At 42.8% G+C, this 22447-nt stretch overlaps 1 protein-coding gene across 2 annotated transcripts in view; it reads left to right on the forward strand.

Annotated features, from left to right (window-relative positions):
• plxna4 (plexin A4) overlaps positions 1-22447 on the forward strand; it is a 220144-nt gene that overhangs the window by 146291 nt on the left and 51406 nt on the right. For both annotated transcript variants that reach the window (XM_029461735.1, XM_029461734.1), the window contains exons 6-9: positions 13399-13522; positions 16852-17005; positions 19449-19548; positions 19782-19896. In XM_029461735.1, coding sequence (XP_029317595.1) covers positions 13399-13522; positions 16852-17005; positions 19449-19548; positions 19782-19896 — 493 coding nt within the window. The remainder of the gene's footprint in view (positions 1-13398; positions 13523-16851; positions 17006-19448; positions 19549-19781; positions 19897-22447) is intronic.

Consider the following 22447-nt stretch of genomic DNA (forward strand, 5'->3'; position numbering starts at 1 on the left):
GTGGAAAAAGCCATTAACAGCCTGGACATTCTCCCAGTCAGAGCAAATGGGTGGCCACAGATTGGCCTGTCACACTTAGCCTGATGGAATCAGCTCACCCATCTCTTCCCTCTACACACACATGCACAGCTTTCCTGCTGTACAATTAGTGTGAAGTAACCAAAACGAGACTAATGCTCAGAGATAGAGAAAATATCCAAAATGCCACTTAAGTCAATTTTAGGTGTCTAGGTGTTTGACCATCACAAAGGCAGAAAGGGAGATTACAGGTGTGTGTGTGTGTGCGTGCGTGCGTGTGTCAGTTGGACACAGTTTTTCTTCTCTTTCACCCTTCTATCACACAAGCACACATACAATACACAACCCAGTGTGATTGATCCGCCAGAGGTTTACCTTTCCCAGAGTTCTCCATCGCTCTTCATCGCTCTCCATCCCCTAGCTTGTAAATTTTTAACAGGGTCTTGGTGTAACTGAAGCCCCCCCTGAGGGCTACCTCTGCCACAAGGCAGGCAGGACTCTCTGCTCCTGCTATAATCACTCCTGCTTGCTTGCCCTTTGCCATTCTCTGTAATATAGCTCCGTTTACCCACATTTGCATTGCATTTGTGGCTATTTAACCAAATGTAGGCTTCACCAGAAAATCACAATATACTCCTATTTGAATTCTCACCAGCTATATTCCTCCTCTCTTTCACAATATTGATTACGTATTGATTTCCAGATTAAATTGAGTGGGACAGACTGTGGAAAATGTTAGCAAGCGCTAGAAGATGGTGGATAGCAGGCTGCTTAATGCTATACTGGATGGGCATCGGTTATGCAAGTCACGCATGCAAATTAAGTGCCGATACATACTGCACACACAGTCACATCTACAGTGTTAAACATGCACTGCCTAAACATGCCACCTTTTCCCTACAGGTCAGTTTTATTTGGTCTCTTGATGATGATTATAAAATAATTAGCTGTCTTGAGACCTTTAAAAACACACACTGAGATAACAGGGCGTCAAACTCTATGCGTTGATGGTCCCCTAATGGCTCGACACACTGTATGTGTATCATTCCATCCCCATGTCCCCTTTATTAAATAACACGTGAAGTCAGTAGTGGTGCAAGACCATTAACAGCTCAACTCCCCGATGAGAGTAAATCAAAGCCGGTCCTGCAAACATCCAAAGAGAAAAATGCAGTCTCTGGAATCAATACACTTTAAGTGTCATACATTCATAATACTGTTCACCTTACGAAACTCAATACAAATGTGCTGAAGGATAAAGAGAGTTGAAGGGGAAAAAAATAATTGCTAGATACTGTGAATTAAAAATGCATTCAAGTCTGTCCTTGGTGAAGACACACACACACACACACACACACACACACACACACACACACACACACACACACACACTCAAAGCCATTCTCTCCAGACATCTCAGTCATAACAAATGCAACATATCCAGTGAGAGCTGAACTATTTGATATTCAGAGGACAGAAATATTCATCCTTTGTCTCCGTCCAGTCTCTTCTCACCTCCACTTGAGTATCTTGTCAGAATACAGTTTTTATTTATATCGCACCAAAAAGATACTCTAATAAAATAGATGGATTGACATGCAAAAATAATCATTCTAGTTCCAGTAGACACAGAGGCAGATAGATGCATATTACTGCTGAACTCCTGCAAAGAGGAGTGCACTGAAAATATAACTGCTGTGTTAATTACTCACTACTGGACATTAAAGTGTGTGCTCTTATTGTATGGACATCAAAGCCTCTACAGCTAAGCAACAAGGATTTGTACAGCGTCCAATATTCCCCAATCCCCTTGTATGTGTGTTCTGAACATTTTTATTTTCTCTCCAGTAATGCCTTGTAAACCGCCAGCATAAAACCGTCTCATGCTTGCCTCCGGTTCTGTGATTGGCCGGGAGTTTTTCTAAGTCATAGCTTGAATTGATTAACCTGACATCACAGAATGTAGCCAAAAGGGAAACCAAGGAATGAGCGTCCATAAGTGATTGACAGCATTTTGATGCTTGAAGCCCACAGGGCCAGTCTGCACTGCTGTGGAGAACAAGGATAACAGATGGATGTGTTGCGAATTATAATGGAGTATAGTTTTGTTCATATTCAATACAACGCTATCTTGTGAAATGTTTTTCTCTTGGTCTGGCCAAGGTTAAAGATATTTCTACAAAGGATAAAAATGTGAAAACAGGCACCCTGCCTAGTACACTGACTACAGACCAAAAGCTGAAACAATGCATATTTAATAACATATAGCAAAAAGGCCAAAGCACAAGAAACACACGCTCTCCCACACGTTGTGCTGGAAGGAGGGGTGTCGAATGGAAGGACAGCATGCAGTTCATCTTCAAAGTGTTCTTCCAGATAGTTTGTTGTTTCCAATCAACCTTGAAATCACCTCACTGGTCTGAGAGCAAACAGAATTGCGAGCACACACACACACACACACACACTCTCTCTCTCTCTCTTTCCCTATCAGAATTGCCTTTATTTACTCTATGGATCGGTGAGAGGAGCTGTTAAAGAGAACACCGGGGGAAGAGGAGAAAGGCAATCAATAGTACAGGGGAGGAAGTCAACACGAGTGGATAGTGCACCTGTGTATGTGTGTCTGCGTGCGTGCATGTGTGTGTCTCCGATAGAAGTTTGTCCTTGACAAACATTGACCAATTATTAAGAAAGGCAAATGTCTTAATTCATATACATAGTGTCAATTGCGTGAGTCCATTATGAAACTTTGCATCAGCTTCTCCCCCCTGCAGATAGCCCTGCCACTATCTGCATAAACCTGAACCCTCACCTGTCAACCAGACTGCCTCTCAAACTCGCGCTCTCCTCCGCTGAGACGCATGACTTATGCTAATGCCTGTCTAGCTCTGCAGGTGAAAGGAAAGTTCCCCCCCCCCCCCCCCCCCCCCCCCCCCCCCCTTACATCATTCCCTTTCTTTCAGCTCTTTTAACACTGACATTGGATGTCTCTTTCAACCACAGGAGTCTCATAGAGGACGCTTACAGACGATGACCTGCAAGGCAGAATATAAGAAGCATTGTGTCAAACATGTGTATGTTGAGCATATGCATAACTTCTTCTACACCCAACATGTATGGATACAAAAAAACAATTGTATTCTGCTAATGCCAATATAAAATCCTAGTTGTGGCACATATGACAAGTCATAAATCAGTCACAGAACATTATGCTAAAGATACTTTGAAGGTCACTTTTCTTTGATTGACTTAATTTGCTAATACTTATTGTTCCATTCAGTACAACCCTGGGCTTTTATGACACTAGTCTGATATGTTCAATTCCTTTTGTGATTTTCCATCCACACCTTAAGCCACTCCAAGTAAGGAAGGGGAACTTTTGGAATGAGAAATGTCCCAGCGACGCTATGGATACGTTACCTTCCCCTAATGCCTGCCTGTCAGCTGTCAGTTGTGTAAGTGATTAACTAGGCTGTCAATGCTCCTGTCATGTGTGACATCCAGACAGATTGGAAACCATATTTGGAGAAGTAGCATTGTCAAAAGGAATGTCATCATATTCGACATGGATGTTGAGAATATCTCACATACTCTTGTGATATCAGTGTCAATTTGGAACAAGTGGCGCTAATGTTGCAGTATCTCCACATTAATAATTGGTGTGACATATCTCAATCTTTGCTTTTGGCTGCGATAGTGGTAATAATCCCAGGGGGCTGAAATCATTTTACTCTTTTACTTTCTTCTTTCTTCTTTTCCTCCTACCCCTATTCCTCTCTTCACTATCATTCTAATCACACCATCTGCAGCAGGCTTATCATACACTGCATTGTTATGTGTATGTTTGTGTCCGCACGTATTATTGTGCATCTCACAGTCAGCATATATATGTGTTTATGTATCCTCAGTTTCAATGTGTGTTTAGGTGCATTGCACTTTACATTTTTGCTTGAGCATGAACCTGAATAAATGTGATCTGTATGTGTCAGTTACCAGTAGGTTGTGTATTCAGAGGAGTGTTTGCCCATAAACAGAATGACTCTCCGACTCCTTCTGCCTCCTTTCCTCTCTCACTCATAAACATCGATCCGCACTTCTTGAAGTGGAATTGGGACTGTAAAGTCGTCCGTGCCCCCCGGGCCACAAGCAAATGCCTTCTCCTAGTTAATTAGTAAAGGTGTAAATGTACAGAGAAGCTTACATGAAGTTGTATTCCAGAGTCACGCAATCTTCCTTGATAAACGGTTGTGAAACACAAGCTTATTAGGATGATACAAAAAAGTTCAAGAAGTCACAAGTAAACACGCAGAATTGTGCCAGTCAAACTCGCAAGTCCTGCTGCAGAGCTCCTTGTCTTCTCAATGCTTTGTTTTCCCCAAGACATCTTCGGTGCTGTCAAATGAATAACCTTTTCGGAGGGAAAAGCTAATTGGCAGATCCTTTGAATGTTTTTTTTCTTCCTCGCTCTCTCTTTCATATTAATCCTGCACCGCTGCTACCTGTCGCTGTTTCCACAGTCATTCCGTTACCTCAGTGTGCTCATTACTGCGGTATGTCACACTAATGCTAGTGCAGCCACAATTAGCATGCTGCTACAGACTGCTTGGTCGAGGTGACCACTAGGTTCCCCCTGGAGATAGCTGTAAGTGCTGTAAAACATATTGTTGGCAGAGAAAGGAATTGTTTACAGCAAAACAAAGTTTTTCCACTTTTAAGTCAAAACATTGGCTGTAAACTCGCATCGAAGGCCAAACAGGAAAGAATGGAAAGGTCACCTGCATATGATTAGAAATATGTTTATTGCTTAAAGGACAAGCTATAAATAATATAATATAATATCTAAAGGCTGATTTATTTTTAACAGACGACATTTTTCTTGTGGAAAATCCATTAAATGAATGGACTTTGTCTCTCTGCATTCCACAAGTCAGAAGACCCTCAGTTATGACAGGCCTTAATCCACTTCCAGTTCCAGCTTGCTGATTTCTTTCCAGAACAAAAGACTTTGTTGGAATTTGAAATGATTGAGTCCCTGTATCACAACTCAAGATACTTAAAATGAGTTGCAACTATGACAATACACAGCTCTGGATTTGGTATTAAACAGTGCTCCAATGGACTTGGTCAACTCTCAAAGTAAAATGTATTCAAAGTTGTTTCTTTGAACTTGAGATCGTTGCATCCATGGCACTTGCTCTGATGTCTGTGCCCAGGGGAGGATGTCCATCCCCTGAGTATGGGTGACTGGTCCCCTCCCCCCCCCCCCCCCCCACACACACACCTCCAGCCTCCACCTCTTGCTGGATGCTAAGGGAAGCTGAGGGAAGGGAACAAGGCCAAGAAGTGACAGGGGCATCAGGACGGAACGGAGTGCTACACCTCCCAGTTCCCTCTCGACTGTCACCATCATAGTGTGAAGAAACACACACACACACACACACACACACACAAACCAATCTACCTAGCCCCAACACACATTCTCAAGCACATACACAACAGCTGCACGCCCACTTTTAAGTCCTGACCATTGCTCACTGTCACCTATTGTCACCCTACCGCACACAGGGAAACACAGACACTGGAAAATGGCCATGCACACACACACACACACACACACACACACACACACACACACACACACACACACACACACACACAGTGAGGAAGCAGAACTTGAGCATACAGGTACTGACTTGAGACAGAGAGGATGAATGAGACGTGCGCTGACAGTCAAAGGAAGTGAAGATATATGGCTATGTAGTCCAAGAGATAGAGAGACAGGGGGGGGGGGGGGAGTGGGACGAGAGGTAGAGGATGCATACACTCACCTAAAGAGAGATGATGAGTGTTATTTCTGTGAACGGTTTCTAACATGTAAACACATGTACGCACACACAAACGGGTCATCTTGACTATGATGGAGAGGGAACTCATGCAGGTCACATGTCCCAGCACATAGCTGGAGCAATGGCAGCATAGTAAGAATATAATAACCATGTTATATAATCCTACAGTAATCTCCACTGATTGTTCTGCATTCATATCAGATTGCATCGTCACAGAGATTACTCAAACCAAGACAATATAATGTCAGTGTGTATCTGTTATTATTCACGAGATGGACACTTTGAGCTGCAGCACACAGACTGCTTCATGCATGGGTGGGGTTACCCCAAAACAGGTGCGTTATCCTCCATCAGGAACACCTTTTTAGTATTCATGAGAAATGCATTGTCATTACTATATCAGGCCCTATTTACTGTAAACACTTATACTTCAGAGATTCTCTACCGTAGAAAATGATGAGCATAGTTTCAGTTTGTTTTCTCAGACTGCCCCGTGGCTGTGAATAAACACACCCTAACTCCACAGGCTGCATATGGACCGTCTGGATCGATAGTATCATATGCTGCTGTCTACAGCTGCACACATTGAAGATCATAACACAATATATGGAAGATAAAAGCCAAGTGCACTCTTGAGACCCCATTGTAAAGCAGCCCTCCAGTGCCCTGCTCTATGTGCCTCAGGGACGGTCATGAAAGCATCATCAAGCAGGGGATTCCAATCCACAAATATCTGGGGAAATACTGGAGATGCAACGCAATGATAAGCGTTTCTGGGCTTTTATTTTATGAATGTGAGGTCAGATTGCATTTTGATGTATTAATTAATGGGACAGTAAAATATATGAGCTTTCTCAAAACGTTCCATTATTCGCCGTTACATCCTTTGTCTGTCTCATCCCATCTAAGCTATCAACTTATTTCAATTTTGCCATCTTTAAATACAGAGAATGAACAAATAGAACTCTTAATAAATTAAATGAATGTTCACATATAATTATGATTTACGCATAATTGATTAAAACATATAATTTCTGTATGGACAGTGCCCCTTTTGTCTCAATAATATGCGTAATAGTGTTTTCAGATTTTCCTTTTTTAATAAAACAGAAATGATAAAAAAATTGATTTAAAAGAAATCATAAAAGCTAATTTTGTAAATTACATCTGCTTTGTCATCGCACTCCTTAACCTTCCTGCCGCACGCACGCTCGCATGCACACACACACACACACACACACACACACACACACACACCTCTGAGGCAGACAAATAAAGTTGTTTAATATAGAAAACGTGGCCTAATGGGATCTTCAGGGGCAGCAGTGGCATCACATATGCATATGATAAACACCCTAATAAGCCTGCCGCACCACCACACTGTAAAATAGCTCTGCCGGGGGATTTTGTGTTAGTGTGTGAGAGAGAGAGTGTGTGTGAGAGAGAGAGTGTGTGTGTGAGAGTGAAAGAGAGGTGAAGGAAGTTGGTTGCACGGCTTTTGACAGCTGCTAAAATTGCATGGTGGAGTGTGAGGTACCCAAAATTCATGACAGAGAGAACCAGCTGTTACTTGTTTGCCTGCAGGGCCATATTGATGCTGCCGATCACCATCGATTTTTAGTGTGTTTGCGTGCGCGACAGAGAGAAATATGGGATTTATGAAGATTGTTGGAAATAGTATGTGCTTACAGCCCTCAAATGTTTATGGAACATTGATTGACAAAATCAGGCTCTCAACCTGCTTCACTCTGTTTTCATATAAAGATATTTTTTAAGAGATCATTTTTTATCCCATATGGCTTTCTACCTGCGAACTCAGCAGCAGTGTTACTGTGTAATTTTCCGCTCAGCCGGTGTTCTTGGATGGAAGTACGTAAAGCGAATGGCTCAGAGATTTCTACTTGGGAGAAGCCAATTTGCAATTTCTATGTCTTTAGGTATGGGCTTATGAGAGACGCATATTGTGTGTGTGTGTGTGTGTGTGTGTGTGTGTGTGTGTGTGTGTGTGTGTGTGTGTGTGTGTGTGTGTGTGTGTGTGTGTGTGTGTGTGTGTGTGTGTGTGTGTGTGTGTGTGTGTGTGTCCACAAACTGGAGTAACAGGGTCATGGCCAGTGGGCCAGGTAATGACTCTCCCACCGACCCCTCCATGCGGATATCTGCTCTGTCGACTACCACTCTTAATGATAGCACAAGTAGGCACAGTGTGTGTGTGTGTGTGACCAGCTGTGTTCATGTTTGGCTATAGTCACATGTGACACAGGGGTGAGAGATGTAGCCAGGCAGAATGTAGATGTGTGGGATTTGACTGAATCTCTGTGACACAGCTCCTGCTCTACAGTAACATACAGCCTCCAGGCTATTAGTATGTATAGGATTCTATATAGCGTCTGGTATGGTATGGTCATTGTGTTTCAGTTGGACTACCAAGTGCCTATTTGTCATGAATTGATTTTGCACAAACAGCACTGTAGAGGCAGAAACCCAGGTGTGTAGTGTAAAAGAAAAGTCTTGTAATTTCACTGCCGGGCATAAATGCAGGATACATGCAGGTATGAGATTTTAGTGCTATACTTGTGTGTGTGCAGGCGTGCATGTTCACGTGCGTGTGTGTTTCCTCCAGTGACATGAGCGTTTTGATAGAGCTTAGGATGGCTGGACTTTGGCTCTGAGAGATTTTAATAGCTTTCATTTCCCAGCCTGTTTGACCTTCTCCATGCCTCACATTAGATATGCATTACACCTGAAGTCTCACTTGGCCAGATACATCTGCACCCTCTCTCTTCTCTCTCTCTCTCTCTCCGCTCCCGTGAGCCCTGCAACCTGTGCCCCACTGATACTGGACGAGTTTCAGACACAAGGGATGAAGTCTGGAATTTGTCCTTATGCCTTCAGAATACTGACTTTGGCCGCCATTGTGTTTATGTTTTGTTGCCATGACATTTTGTTGCATTGAATGGAGAAGTTTTGGTGTTATTCTGTTTTTCACAGTTAATCAAAGTCCTCTTTGAGTTCTTGTTCTCTTTGTTCTTCGTGTTCTTTTCTTCTAGTTTTCAGTCATTTACATCATATGCCCATTTCAAACCCAAACTATGAATCAAAGAATGAGTGGTTGTCAGTGATGTTCCTTTTTTTTTTGTTGTTAAAGGTTACCGTTTAAAGATATGCATGTTACAGGGCTAGCAGTCATTTAGACCTGTTTGTGTGCATCGCTTAACGCTGATTATGGATATCTTTCAGTCTGTGTGCACATACTGCACAGAATATTATATCCATCTTGTATCGTAGTCAATTAAATCAACAAAAGGACTAAATGATAAATGTTGCGCGATGAAATATATTATCTACGACACCATCTCGTTTTGAATGGCCGTGACAGCCTCATCAGCGACATTTGTCGAGGCTAAAAATCCGTCTCTGCCCTCTCCTCAGTCTCGTTCTAATTGTGTCACCTTATCAAAGGCTGGGAGAAACAAGAGTGAAGATTAGTTTCCATTCAGAGCCAATCTAATCCTTTCAGCTCGCTCACTCATAATGTGTCATTGCCAGTCAAACAGCTCTGCACAACAGTGGTGTTTACTAACCAAATGAATAGATGTTGGACATACAATTCTCTACAAAAAAGGTCCCATTCAAGCTGCTACTGACTGTTATTTTCTTTGATTTCAGGGGTTTTCTAACTGGTCTATTCTTTGATGTTTACAAAGGGCGGGGATTGTTTCATATTGCTACAAGCGATGCAATCTTTTTTTTTTTTCTTTCAAGGTCTGTCTAGATAGTAATTGAAAACAATTATCCAGTGCTTTGCTCTGATAATACCCAGCTCTTACATCAGCTAAACCATGTACGACATTATCTTCAATATCCTTTCACTGAAGCCCCAAATCAGCCCCATCGATTCCCCTTCACACTGGTGTGGACATTTGGATTAATTTAAATCAATACGTGTACATTTCTTACACACGGGGAGAGATTCAGGCAGGATGCACGACTGCTTCTTAAAGTAAAACGCATATGTGCTGGTAGAAGACTAAAAACAAAGGCATCTCAAAGACTAAAACACCACACAATAATCTGTCCTCACTTTTTCACCGGAATACCTAATGTAGGTGTAGCCCTCTGCGGCGTCACTCTACACTGCGCCATTGCGGTTGATCTCATCGAATTGGATGAGAAAACCCTGCATGTTTTGCAGCAGTCCCATTGTCTATCCTATAGGGAGGCGGCAGAGCGATGCTGAGTCACAGTCCCCGCGTGCTCTGTGATGTGAAAGTTAATAATTCAACCTGTTGGCTATTTCATTTTTATCCGGCAACTCTGTGACCTTCTGACTCTGAGGAAAAAAGATGAAACTTACAGTCCCCGCAGGGCTATATGACATCTCCATAGATAAACAGAAGCCACCCGAGTACTCGCAATACAATTCACCGGCTTGCGATACCACCTCCATTCATGACCTTTTAGATTTAGTGAAGTAAGGGAATATAATGTGGACAGTACATGCGTCCACTTGCGTTCATATGAGAATCATGGCACACAATCATTTAATGATATTCAGAATTGATACCCTGAAGGTGGAGATCTACATGAAGTCATTATGTATAAGATCTTGATATTTGATATAATGCGTAACTTACATTAGGAGATAAGGGATCTGGCTGTATAATCTGGGATGGTAATCTCAGAAGGGTTCCTCGCACACTCGATCGATGTTCTTTTCTTTAGATTGCTGATGTTTGTTGGTGTTGATGTGTTGTCCATGCCCACTGGCACATTTACATAACAAGCTAAACAAATTGGCCCCTGTCCACTTTTTAGAGCAGAGTGATATACCCTCTGTAATGATAGTGTAACAGGCCCCAGTCCATGCCTAGTTGTTGCACCCATCAACTCCCACTGCCTCGTTATGTCTTGTTGGCTTGTAACTGTATTTACACATGATATAACTTCTGGGCTGCAAATTTTCACCGAAGTAATTATTTCTCATAAACATTGTACCTTGTGAATCACGCACCTAAAATGTTTTATTTGCTGTGAGCTCGACATTAACAAGTCTTTAAAGCATATCTTGTTCACTCAGACTTTGTGTCCCTGCATCTTCCATGGCGTATCCCCTCTACTGTTATTTTCAGCAGCCTGTGTGTGTCACAGATGAGGTCATAACCCTGGGCCTATATAGACAGTTGAAGTGAAACTGGCCACTCCCTTGTGCAGTCATTCTCTACTCCCGATATAATGGACGCTCAATAGTTTACTCTAATGTGAGCAGTAAATGGAGATTTCTGACACTTACTCATCATCACTGACAGCTGTAAAGTCACTCCTTTACTACAAGTGTTGCTGGAGTTGTTTAGCTCTTCACACTCAGCCTGAGAACAGCATGTCGTGTGGCTCACAATGTAGCTGTTTATACAGATATTGAAGAGAATATAGATGCATATTGAGAGAGAGAGAGAAACCAGAAATTTGAATTTAACAATAGAGGAGAGACCATCGTAGCCTAAAATGCACTGAAATGTTTGAAACCCTAAACCCAAAAACACTCACACTAAAACTACATGTAGTCTCAGGTAAATAATCTCACATAAACACTCACAGATATAAAACAGGTACTTTCACTACAGATACTAATTCTTACCCTTCCTATTTTTGTGACAGAAGAAACGGCAGAGAATAAATTGCACAAAACAGATTCTTTATTTGCTTCAGAGAAAAATTGTTGGAATGTTACTACAAACCTTGATGCATTCATTTATTATTCACTTGTTATGATTCAGTCACTCATAGTGATGATTCACTTATAGGTAATCTTCCAGTAAAAACCTTAAGCCTTAATAATGCATTACTGCTGGTCTTTTTGGCCATGGAATTTGAGGTTTTTCTACCCCAAAAAAAACAAACCTACTGCGACACTGTCGAGGAACAAGCACAAAGAGAAACATCCTTAAACCGATACTCGCACGCAGAAAGTCCTGCTTAGCATCTGTGTCCCGTTACTCTTCCATCGGTGTGAACAACAGATCTGTGGGTGTGCAGGGAAGCAAACGGAGTGTGTTTTCTTTATATGTATATTTGTAAGTGAAAGTGTACATTTGTGGGTTTCTGTGTGGGTTGTTTGCCTGGGGATACTTATATGATGCGGTCTTATTAAATCAGTGTGAGAAAAGGAGGAACAGACAGGAGTGATAGAGAAGCACAAAGGAACCTGAAGCGATTAAACCCCTACTCAAACCGGCTTAGCAGTGAAAGCTTCACAGAAAGCCAACAATGCTTGCCTTCCCTTAAATCTTACTTCTCTCTTGCTTTCTTTCTTCTCTCTCTCTCTCTCTCTCTCTCTCTCTCTCTCTCTCTCTCTCTCTCTCTCTCCTCTCTCTCTCTCTCTCGCTCTCTCTCTCTCTCTCTCTCTCTCTCACTATTTAACCCTCCTCCTGTTCTCTTCTTCTCTCAAACAGATTATTTATTTGCTTCTTCTTTATGTCCGTCTTTGTTTGCGGCACGTTAGGCCGCTTAACTGTACAATATTCTTGTCAGGTGACTTAATGTCTCCAATTGATGAAAAGCGTCTTGCTGCAGAAGGTATTACTGTATCTCATACGCCAAACACCTCGAAGGTCTTTCTTTCATCCGTTCATTACGACCTCTTCCTTTCTTTCCATTCTTTTCTCTAAAGGAGTTTTAGGGCAGTCTGCGGATTTGCCAGGTTGTTAATTGCACAGCAAGTTTTTCCGTCTAAATCAATAGGGGATTAAACTTGCATAGGTTTATGAGGGGATTAGATGAGAACGTGTGTGTGTGTGTGTGTGTGTGTGTGTGTGTGTGTGTGTGTGGAGGAGAGTGGAAGGTTGAGGTTATATCACATTTCGGCCCAGTTAACTTTTCTCTACTACTGCAAAGTGTTGGTGCTAATGAATTGCAGTTCTCATACCATCACAGTTGCAAACCCATGTGGTTGTTCAAACTATGGGGAGTTACCCTGCAGTATGTGGAGGGATAGTGTGTGCAACAGGAGCCAGTGCATTCCGTCTCCAACACAAAAGGTCCAGTCCTCCTAACTCCCCAAACCACTGTAATGTGCTGGATTAGACCACCTGGTCTGTATTAAGAGGCGGACGAATCCATCCCTGCCCCCCACCAATATCCACAACTCCACCTGCACTTGGCATTGCCCATGAATGCCAGTCATTAAGACTGCATTACAAAGACGAGGCCTACCTCTTTCCCAACGGACAGGCTCCACTTCCACATATAGAGCAATCATTGTTTTAAATGCCATTGCTCCCGCCCCCCCCTGGAGACCGGGTTTCCATTCACTGGACACTGTAGCTCGTACCAGAGCACTGCCAGAGAGGAAATATGATAAATGTGTCTTACTCCGTCTGTCAGGGAGCGGCGGGACATTCTCTTTTTCCCCAGGTGCCAACAGGTGGAAAGGGGTATGATGTGGTCGGGTTACTTCATTCATGTCTGTGTGTGTGTGTGTGTGTGTGCATTTTTCCATCCGTGAATAACACCCCCTCTCTTGTGTTTTTTCCCCCAGGTGCACCAGAAAGGAGAAATGCGAGCGCTCGTCAGAGCCCCGTCGCTTTGCATCAGACATCAAGCAGTGTGTGCGTCTCAGTGTCCACCCAAACAACATCTCAGTGTCCCAGTTTAGTGTCACGGTGAGTGGATAGAAACACACAGCTCCTACACTAAAAAAACAAGAAGGTTGTGCACGGTGTTTGCCAGATTATACATTTCCTTTATTTAATCTATTCTACATTACCAGCAAATGTCATTTTTTCCCCTGAAATAGTTACTAGTTGTCATTACCTTATTGTATGCTTCTTCTCGGGCCATAGATCGTGTTCAATATTTAATTAGAAGAGAATCAATATATTTTCCGGTCAATAAGGAAGAAACACATCAGCAAGCATTTCTTTTAGTGCAGCCATATTGCAGTAAACACTGACGCTAGCTGAATGTGTTGCTAGTGAGAAAGTCTTGTCTGGCAGATTGACAATATCACACACTCAAGCATAATTTGTAATGCGATGTAATTACGCTCTAGATACTGATTAGTAGACGGTGTTAACTGTATAATCCTGCTTTACATCATTTTACCGCCTGCCAACATGCATTCTTCAAACCCTGACCCTGTCCAGTGAAATACTCTCCCAGCAAATGTCAACAATCATTAGCAGCACACAGTTTAGCTCAACTGTGTTTGCCGTGGTTGTTGGCAACTAAATGCGACAGTTTTCCCCCCTCGTCATTTCAATGGAAAACAACCGCCTGATTTCAAGGTCTGAACTGTTTTGGATTGTTTAAGTGTATTGACAAGTGTTTACGAGGAGCTGTGATTCACTGGAACCAAAACATGTCTCTGGAGGAATTGGAGAAATGCACACATTTGTTAGGTAGCTTTGTAACTCTATGAGTCTGTGTGCACTCAGAGAATATGATGTATTACAGTGCCGTTTGTTCTATGATACTGTATATTGGTTATATTGCTATACAGATTTTAGGGACTATGCTTTTTAGCTGGTTAACCTTATGTTACATTTGAGTGAAATTAATCAAATAGAGACCCTGTGGGAGTTTCTTCTCTCTATCCCCTTGCACTGTGCCACATTCTGCCCCCCCCCCCCCCCCCCCCAAACCAAAGGCCCATTGTGATTAACAATTATCTTTTAATGCTAAAGGAATCAGCGGCTTCCAAAGCTTTTAAGCTGGCTGTGTAGGTGCGTGTCCACATGTGCGTATCCCTTCCGGTGCGTGTGGTTTCACTGCAGGTTCAGGAGGAGATTGACATTGCTCGAACACATCATGCTATTCTATATCGTCCCGGGCTTATAAACCTCAGTGCCCGTTTTAAAGGTTGCAACACTGATTGTTACGAAACTCTCTCTGACCTTAACCACCTTATGTAATGTCACATTTCAATTCACATTTCCTATAAAATGTTGGTTTGGAAATGGCTTTGAATCGTAAGCCATTTGCTAAGTGCATGAATATCAGAACAAAGGTCGAGCCTGAATGACTTCTCCATCCATGATGCTCTGAGGGTCATATTAGAGGTACACCTCTGCATCACTATGTGTGTGTGTGTGTGTGTGTGTGTGCGTGTGCGTGTGTGTGCGTGTGTGTGTGTGTGTGTGATGTTGCTTAAGCCTGATCCTTTAGAGAGTGTTTAACCTTTTCCAAGCAAGGAGGGTTTACCCAAAGGCTGTGCCACACATCTTCCATCCAACTGATTGCAGGGCAGAGGCTTCTGCCAGACAGACGGGGGCTCCTCCTTGACCTTTGTATTATTAAATATTTGTTTGGAAAGATAAGCCAAGGCAGTCTTGAAAGAAACAGAGAAACTCCATTGCTGGTTTCAGACCTATTTAATTTTACATGTAACTCTCTCTTTGGTTGTTTATGAAAGGTTTCTTCTGTTATGCTATAAGCCTCAGGGGGAATCGTCTCTATATCAATGCATGTTGCTTTTTAAAATGAAAGTATCTGTTTATTTCAACTCTTAAATAATAGCTACTAACTAATTAAAGTACAGTGGCATTTCGTATTGTCATACAGCTCATTACAGCTCATTACAGCTCATTACGATAAATGATGCTTAAAGTTAAGAGCACAGTATCAGCAATGGCCTTTGTACACTCATTTAGGGCTTACTTTAGGATAAACATGTAAGTAGATATAAAGTTCAAGTCCAATCTCACCAATCAATTTTAAGCTAAGACTGTTTTCTTTTATCATGGCAACATGAGCATCACATGGCTTGTGCTGGATGTTTCTGCGAACACGAGTAGGGTGACTACTCTAAATGTGATTGAGTATTCCTTTCTTAAAAAGGAAAAATAAATGAAAGCGAGAGAGTAGAGTGAGCAACGAATGAGAGAGAGGATGTGTAAGAGATGGAAGCTCTGTCCATCTTTACGTGGGAAGCTGTGTATCTGTTCACACCGGCGCCACCGTCTTTTCATTAAACAGCAATATAAAAACAGCGCAGGTCAGCCCTTCTGTGCCGCTGAGGCAGCTTCCAGCCTCACATCACAAGTGTACTATAGGCTGCGCCTCAAATCAATGCCGGGACCAAGGCCCACTGCAGACACGCTTTTACATCAATATGTATATTTTGGTCTTGACCCCACTCCACCTGGCTCCACAACCCTCTTATTTTCCGTCTTATTCAAGTGGGGGGGGGTTTTTGGGAGGTTTTTTTTTCCCGCCGCTCCACCTGAAGCCAGTTTGTGCTGAGTTGCAGAGAGAGCTTACGCAGCATTTTCACATGAAGAGGCAAGATTTGCATTCTCTATTTCCCAGAGAGTCCTCTGTTCCCAGCCTGTATCCTTACAAACACTTTTTTTTTTAGATGGAATGTTAAATCCATACAGCTCATTAGCAGCAAAGCATGATGGGTAGTGACTAGGAAATCAGAAATGGGCTTTTAAGAGGGCACTGATTCCAGTTTTAAGTGTGCGAGTGTTTTGTTGTTATTTGGATGTCTGGGCAGGATGCATCTGATGTTCATTTAATAACTCCATCCAAGAGTCCCGCAGTGTCTCCTCTGGCCGCTGACCACCCTGCAGATGATCCATTCTCTGCATAGAACATGCAGCTGTGCTTTCTCATCAGCAGTATTGTGTTGCAGTCAAACATATTGGCTCCATAACTGATCTAAAGTCCTCACAGATGTGGGAATCTGGGCACTATGGTCACAGTCGGGGACACAGATGTAACTCTTAACATCGGCGCAAATATAAAACGCTTCAAGATGTCATGCGTCATCAGCAGTATTTAAAAAATGAGGAATGATTTTCACTGTGCGATGCGTGTGCTGTTATAACTGTGAAGCCATCAAAACTATTTGAATCTACCCGACCTTTTGTTTTGCTATGGTTCACCATAATATTAGAGCTACTTTCATCATTATATATATATTTAGCTAAATACTGCAAAGAACACTGACAGCTTAACACATTTTCCCATATGTCCCACCTTACAGTTGGTGTTGGAGGCCCATAATGTCCCAGAACTGTCTGCGGGTGTAAACTGCACCTTTGAGAATCTGGCTGAGATGAATGGCTTGGTGGAGGGAAACCGGATCAAGTGCTTCTCCCCTGCTGAGAAAGAGATGCCACGCGTTATTGTTGACAAAGGTAAGGGTGGACTTATTGTAACCATATGGCAACAAACTGAGGTCAGTTTGCATCGTGGACATATACAGAAACCGTCTCTGTGTACATGACATTTACATCTGGGGGAATTTGGAGGAAGCCTGCTGATATCCTAACAAAATGTCATTATTTGTAATATTAGGAATCCAGCATCCAGTAGTTATCAACATTAGAGCACCTGTTGAATATAATCATACAGTGCATGTCTGTCAGGGAAGCACACATACATCTGGATGTCCTTGGGCTAAGAGTGTTCTATGATTTGTTGTTTTGCTGTTGCCATCAGTAACTGAGTTGGCCCTGGATCACTGCCTTAGGACATGTTTAGTAATTGAATGAACATTAGTAATTTGGCTGCTGTGGGATCAATTTAGCACCCTCCCTCAAAGTGGATATGCTCCAGAGGGAGCGATGGGACCCAAGTTAACCCCATTGCAAAAAGGAGAATATCAAACTGCACAATTAAGTGTTTTTACTACCGTATTTCAGCTAATGTAGTGCCTGGAGATTACACGGTCCCTGAAGACAATGCCGCTGTTTCCATTCCTTTCAAGAGACAAACAGCTAAAAACATTTCTGACAATATTCATTCCACAAAGAAGGAATATTTTTTTTATCTCTTCTAATTCCCCTGCTCTTCGCTTCGCCTTTCTGTGGTCGACTAAGCCTGGTCTAATTGAACAAAGCTTCCTTCGGGATGGCCTGTCCCCAGGCTGGCAATCCTTCATCACCAACCCTCAATGTGTCCTCATGTTGAGTTAATGAAGATGCCATCTCCTTCCATATCTCCACAAAAGGACAACATGAATAATGAATCGAAAGAGAAAATAAATAGAAAGGAAATAGATGGTGATCCATCAATAATGCTCAACATTTACATGCAAAGGAATGCTAACCGCCACCACTGTTGATGTGAGAGCTCTAAAGAAAATGGTTTTCACACAAGCTTGTCTGTCGCTTGCCAAAATGTTATAAATTAACTGTAGATATTGGAGCCAAAAGCACGAGGTAAGTCTAAAGTGCAGGGGAAGTGAGCAGATCATCATGAAATGATGGCGCTGGAGAGACCTTTCAGGCCTGAGCTGTACACATGCACGAATATTCAAATGTTCCTTAATTTATTCAGTACACCCACATGAACAGAAGCTTTACACACATACACTGCTATGAACAAACACACGACACCACTGCAGTAGTCATCAGATAGTCAGCACACATGTACATATGTAAGGCTGACGGGCAGCCTGAGGGTGCTTTGGGGAATTAAAAACATTTGTTTAATGTTTGCCATGTCAACCACATGTAAAGCTGGCGATGCTGCAAACATAGATGGATAAATATGTACTCTGGGACACACACACACACACACAAATGACTCATTCAGCATTCCTCCCCTTCTTTTGCTTCTCTCACACTGGAAAACACACACAGTTATATACTTTTTACTGTTTCAGGAAGAGGAAAATACTCCACATTTTGCCTATATTTGAACCTTTCATCTTCTATTTTTTACTAGTACTCATTAGTCTAAGCTTTGTTGAAAGAGAGAAAAGAAAGAAAAGAGACTGATGGAGTGATGAGAGAGGGAGGGATAGATGGTGTTAGCAGGCTTCAAGGTAACATTTAGGTGGCCTAATTAGGACAGATCCGTTGTCAGCGGTGCTTTACTGTGATTGATGAATGATTCCTTCTTTGTTAGAGAGATGGAGAGAGACACGGGGGAGAAGGAGGAGGAAGGAGTCGCAGTGTGGAAGGAAGCGAAAGAGACCTGTGCATAGAGATAGAGTGGGGATGAGAGAGAGAGAGGCACAGACGTAGAGGCAGAGCAGTTAGATGTGTGGGATGTGCCGTTGAATTAAACATGAGCTCCTTCATTAGGGCCAGACAAAAGGACACACTAAATACATATGAGGCACAAGCTCGCGTACACTCACATGCGTACACACACACACACACACACACACACACATACACACACACACGGTTTCTGTTTCATCTCCTTCCCCATTTACCTTGTCAAAGACACTCTCAAAGACTTTTCCAGGGGAATATTTTCCATCCCAAGGGGAATGCGTGCGCACCAACTTTTAGTCTCTCATAAGGCGGCAGGTATAAGGAGACTTAACCCAACAAAACCCTTCTAGTCTCCCTCTCTCCTAAGATACTGCCTTTACCACTGCAACAGGCGGAGCACCTGTAGCTCAAAGTAGTGCATTCATCTCTTCTTCATGGGGAAATCTAAAATGACTAGACAGTGAAAAAGAGAATAAAATGATTATCATACAGACAGGGGTTCTTTAAAAGTGTCTACCCACTGCAACTATTACCATTATAATACTGTTTTGCTTCTCTTATTTGCTTTTGCCTGAATACAAAACCCTTATGTTCATCTCTGCATATTAACTACTTTAATTTTTTCCTCTAGGTGACCACCAGATTGTGCAGCTCTATCTCAAGTCCAAGGAGACGGGCCTGGCATTCGCAAACACCAGTTTTGTTTTCTACAACTGCAGTGTGCACAAGTCGTAAGTCTATGTCTACTTATAGCTCCCTTGAGCGCTTCTCTCTAGCAGACAGCTTGTCATAATTGTAATCCCCACATATTGATGAAAGAGCCGGCATTGATTCTTAAACTGTTGGAAATTGTATGGATACATAAGTAAGTAGGCATATCGAGCTTCTGTTCTCGAGCGTATTTGCTGCCTTGTTAAATACTCATTCAAACCACCGTCTTCCCCCTCCTCCGCTCTCTATGCAGATGTCTGTCCTGTGTCAGTAGTCCTTACCAGTGCCACTGGTGTAAATACAGACACGACTGTACCCACGACCCCCGCACGTGTTCCTTCCAGGAGGGCCGAGTCAAGAAGCCTGAGGTGAGTGCCAAGCCAGAAGTGGCAAAGTGTTATACTTGATAACATTTCTTCTTGTTTTTACAACTCAAATTATCATCATCATTATTTCATCAAACCTCCCCCCGGAGGTGTTGCTGAGAGAGTGAAACACTCAATGAGCTGCTGTTAGGGGGCGTGCAATTTCCTGCCTGCAGGTTCAAGGCATTCAAACTGTAGCCCTGTAAGACACTGTGCAAGAACCCCTATAGCTTGTAATGCTGCCCAGCTGCACCCGGTCTCTGTGCATTGGGCCAGCTGAGTAATAAAACATATATCAAATAAAATGAGGGGAAATGTTTGGCTACGTGACACTAATAGCCGTTATTCTAGGTCTCACATGCAAAAAGGAGTAATGTTTAAAGGATTGAGACACCTTTCAGCTATAGTGCTTCCATCTGGCAGGAGTCTCTCGGCATGTCTCGCTCTTGACTGCACATCAAAGGGCAGTGGAAACTAATAAAACTGAGCCATTTCCTCCTGCCCATCCCTATTCCCTGTGACAGCTTAGTCCGTGTGAATTATCAATAGTATTGGCAGCTAGTTCTATTCCCGTCGAAGCAGAGCCCACCGTAATTAGTCTGCTCTGCTGCAGAGGACAAGATACTCACTGGATGGGGTACATTCAGCCAATGCCCCCAACCCGCCCACTCCCCCTCCGGTGTGAGAGGTCTCACTCTGATTTAGAGTCACTGCCACAGTAGCAGCCTTCAGTGCAGAGCAAGGAGGTAAAGAGAGGTTTGGGTATGTGCCCGTGTATGTGCGTACCCTCTGGTGTGAGCCTGTGGGTACAGTATGTCTGTATCAGCGGGCTTCAGTATAGTTTTTTGTGTGTGTTTATTTGAATATAGCTTTTGCTTGCCTGTACCCTGCCAAATCGGGGGAGTTTTCAGGGGGAGGCTTTTACAGGGAGTTAGTGGCCTGTTAATCCTAGCCGGAGGTGAGCTATGATGAAGATCACTAGTGCTCATGTCTGGGTTGGCAGACGCTGCACAACGGGCAGGGACAAGCTTAGCCAGATTGCCTCCTTTGATGAGCAGTCTGCTCTCAATTGTGTTATTCCACCTATGTTTCCCCCGAGCCATTCAACCTGCGTAGACGATATTATTTTCTTTTGCAGTAATTTCCATTATCCCTTTGAACCTTCTGCTTAGTCAGGCCCAAGACTGAGTCTTTACAGGTTTACTTTTCCAATTAACTGGGAGGCTGGTGGTCAATATTGACTGCGGATAATAATGTGGGAATCCTCTCCTATTGTGTTGCTGACTAAAAGAAAGCCATAAATAAAGCGAAGGGGATTTGGTATTAGCACATTAATGACATCCTGTTTTGGACGTGTTGCTTCAGAAGAAGCAGGTGTTTTGCAGGCTTAATGACTTTTAATTTGCTTTTAATTAACCCCTTAAATCCGAGGTCATGTATTTGCTGCCAGGTTTGCCGTTTTGAATGAATGAATTAGACACACACGAGCTTAAGAACATGCAGGCACACGCACAGCTATCCATAGAATCTTTCCCAAAATGTCCCCGGTAACTTTGCTCTGTGAGATGGGATGGCCTCTTTCTGCGGCATGTGACTTTTTTTGCGCACTATTACAATTAAGGGATTTCAGGCAGTGATCTGAATAATCCCTTAACGCTATGCTAATGATCGTGGCCAGGCAAATCTCCCTACTGGTTGAGCTTGTTGTTAGTATGCATGGCAGGACAGAGTTAAAGCCAGGCCTGGGCGTACAGTGGGTGCCTTTTTTATTCATGCCAGCAATGATATGGGCACATGGATCAGACGTTTGCCTGTTGGCACATTAACCAAGGCCACGTCCCAGTTTGCCCTCCACACATCTCAAGGACTTAGCCATTCTGATGAGCCTCACTCACTGACAAAGGACATGCATGCAGATTCACTTGGTTAAACTGAATAAATAGCCAAAAGTTATGTGTGACCACTACTGTTGCTTTTGTCATATGACTAGGCTGTGCTTGTTTACTCAATAAACAGTTTTTACTCACTGCACCCACCCTCCCACGTAGCCTCACCTAAAGCGACAAAAGCTGTGGACACTTTCTGTTTTCTTTGTCTGCGGAAAAACACACGAGGACATTTCCCCTTTCTTCTTCGTCTGTCGTCAACGCAGCGTGTTCATATCCTGAGCTTTTGCCAAGCCTCTCTTTCATATATTCGACCGATAAGGAGATACAAAGCACAGCACAGTATTAATGTTACTGAATACATATCACTACCTCTCAGAGCATCCATGCATAAGTTACTTCTCGTCTGTGCGGTGGTGATCAACGCCCGGGAGTTTGTTTAGCAGGAACGTATTGATCAAGGGATCCAGATAATGTTATTAAAGAGGCTAACTGCCAGCAGTAATAGCTGTTAGTTGCCAGTATTGGACAGGATTGGTAGAGAGAGATGCTTTGGTTCAATTCATACACAAATCAATGTCATACACGAGCACCGGCTGCTGAAGAGTGAAGGCAAATGAAACAAACTGGGAGGAGAAATCATAGAAAATGATACTGAACGTGAAAGA

The sequence above is a fragment of the Cottoperca gobio genome, chromosome 23 (genome assembly GCF_900634415.1).
Source record: "Cottoperca gobio chromosome 23, fCotGob3.1, whole genome shotgun sequence".
NCBI lineage: Eukaryota > Metazoa > Chordata > Actinopteri > Perciformes > Bovichtidae > Cottoperca > Cottoperca gobio.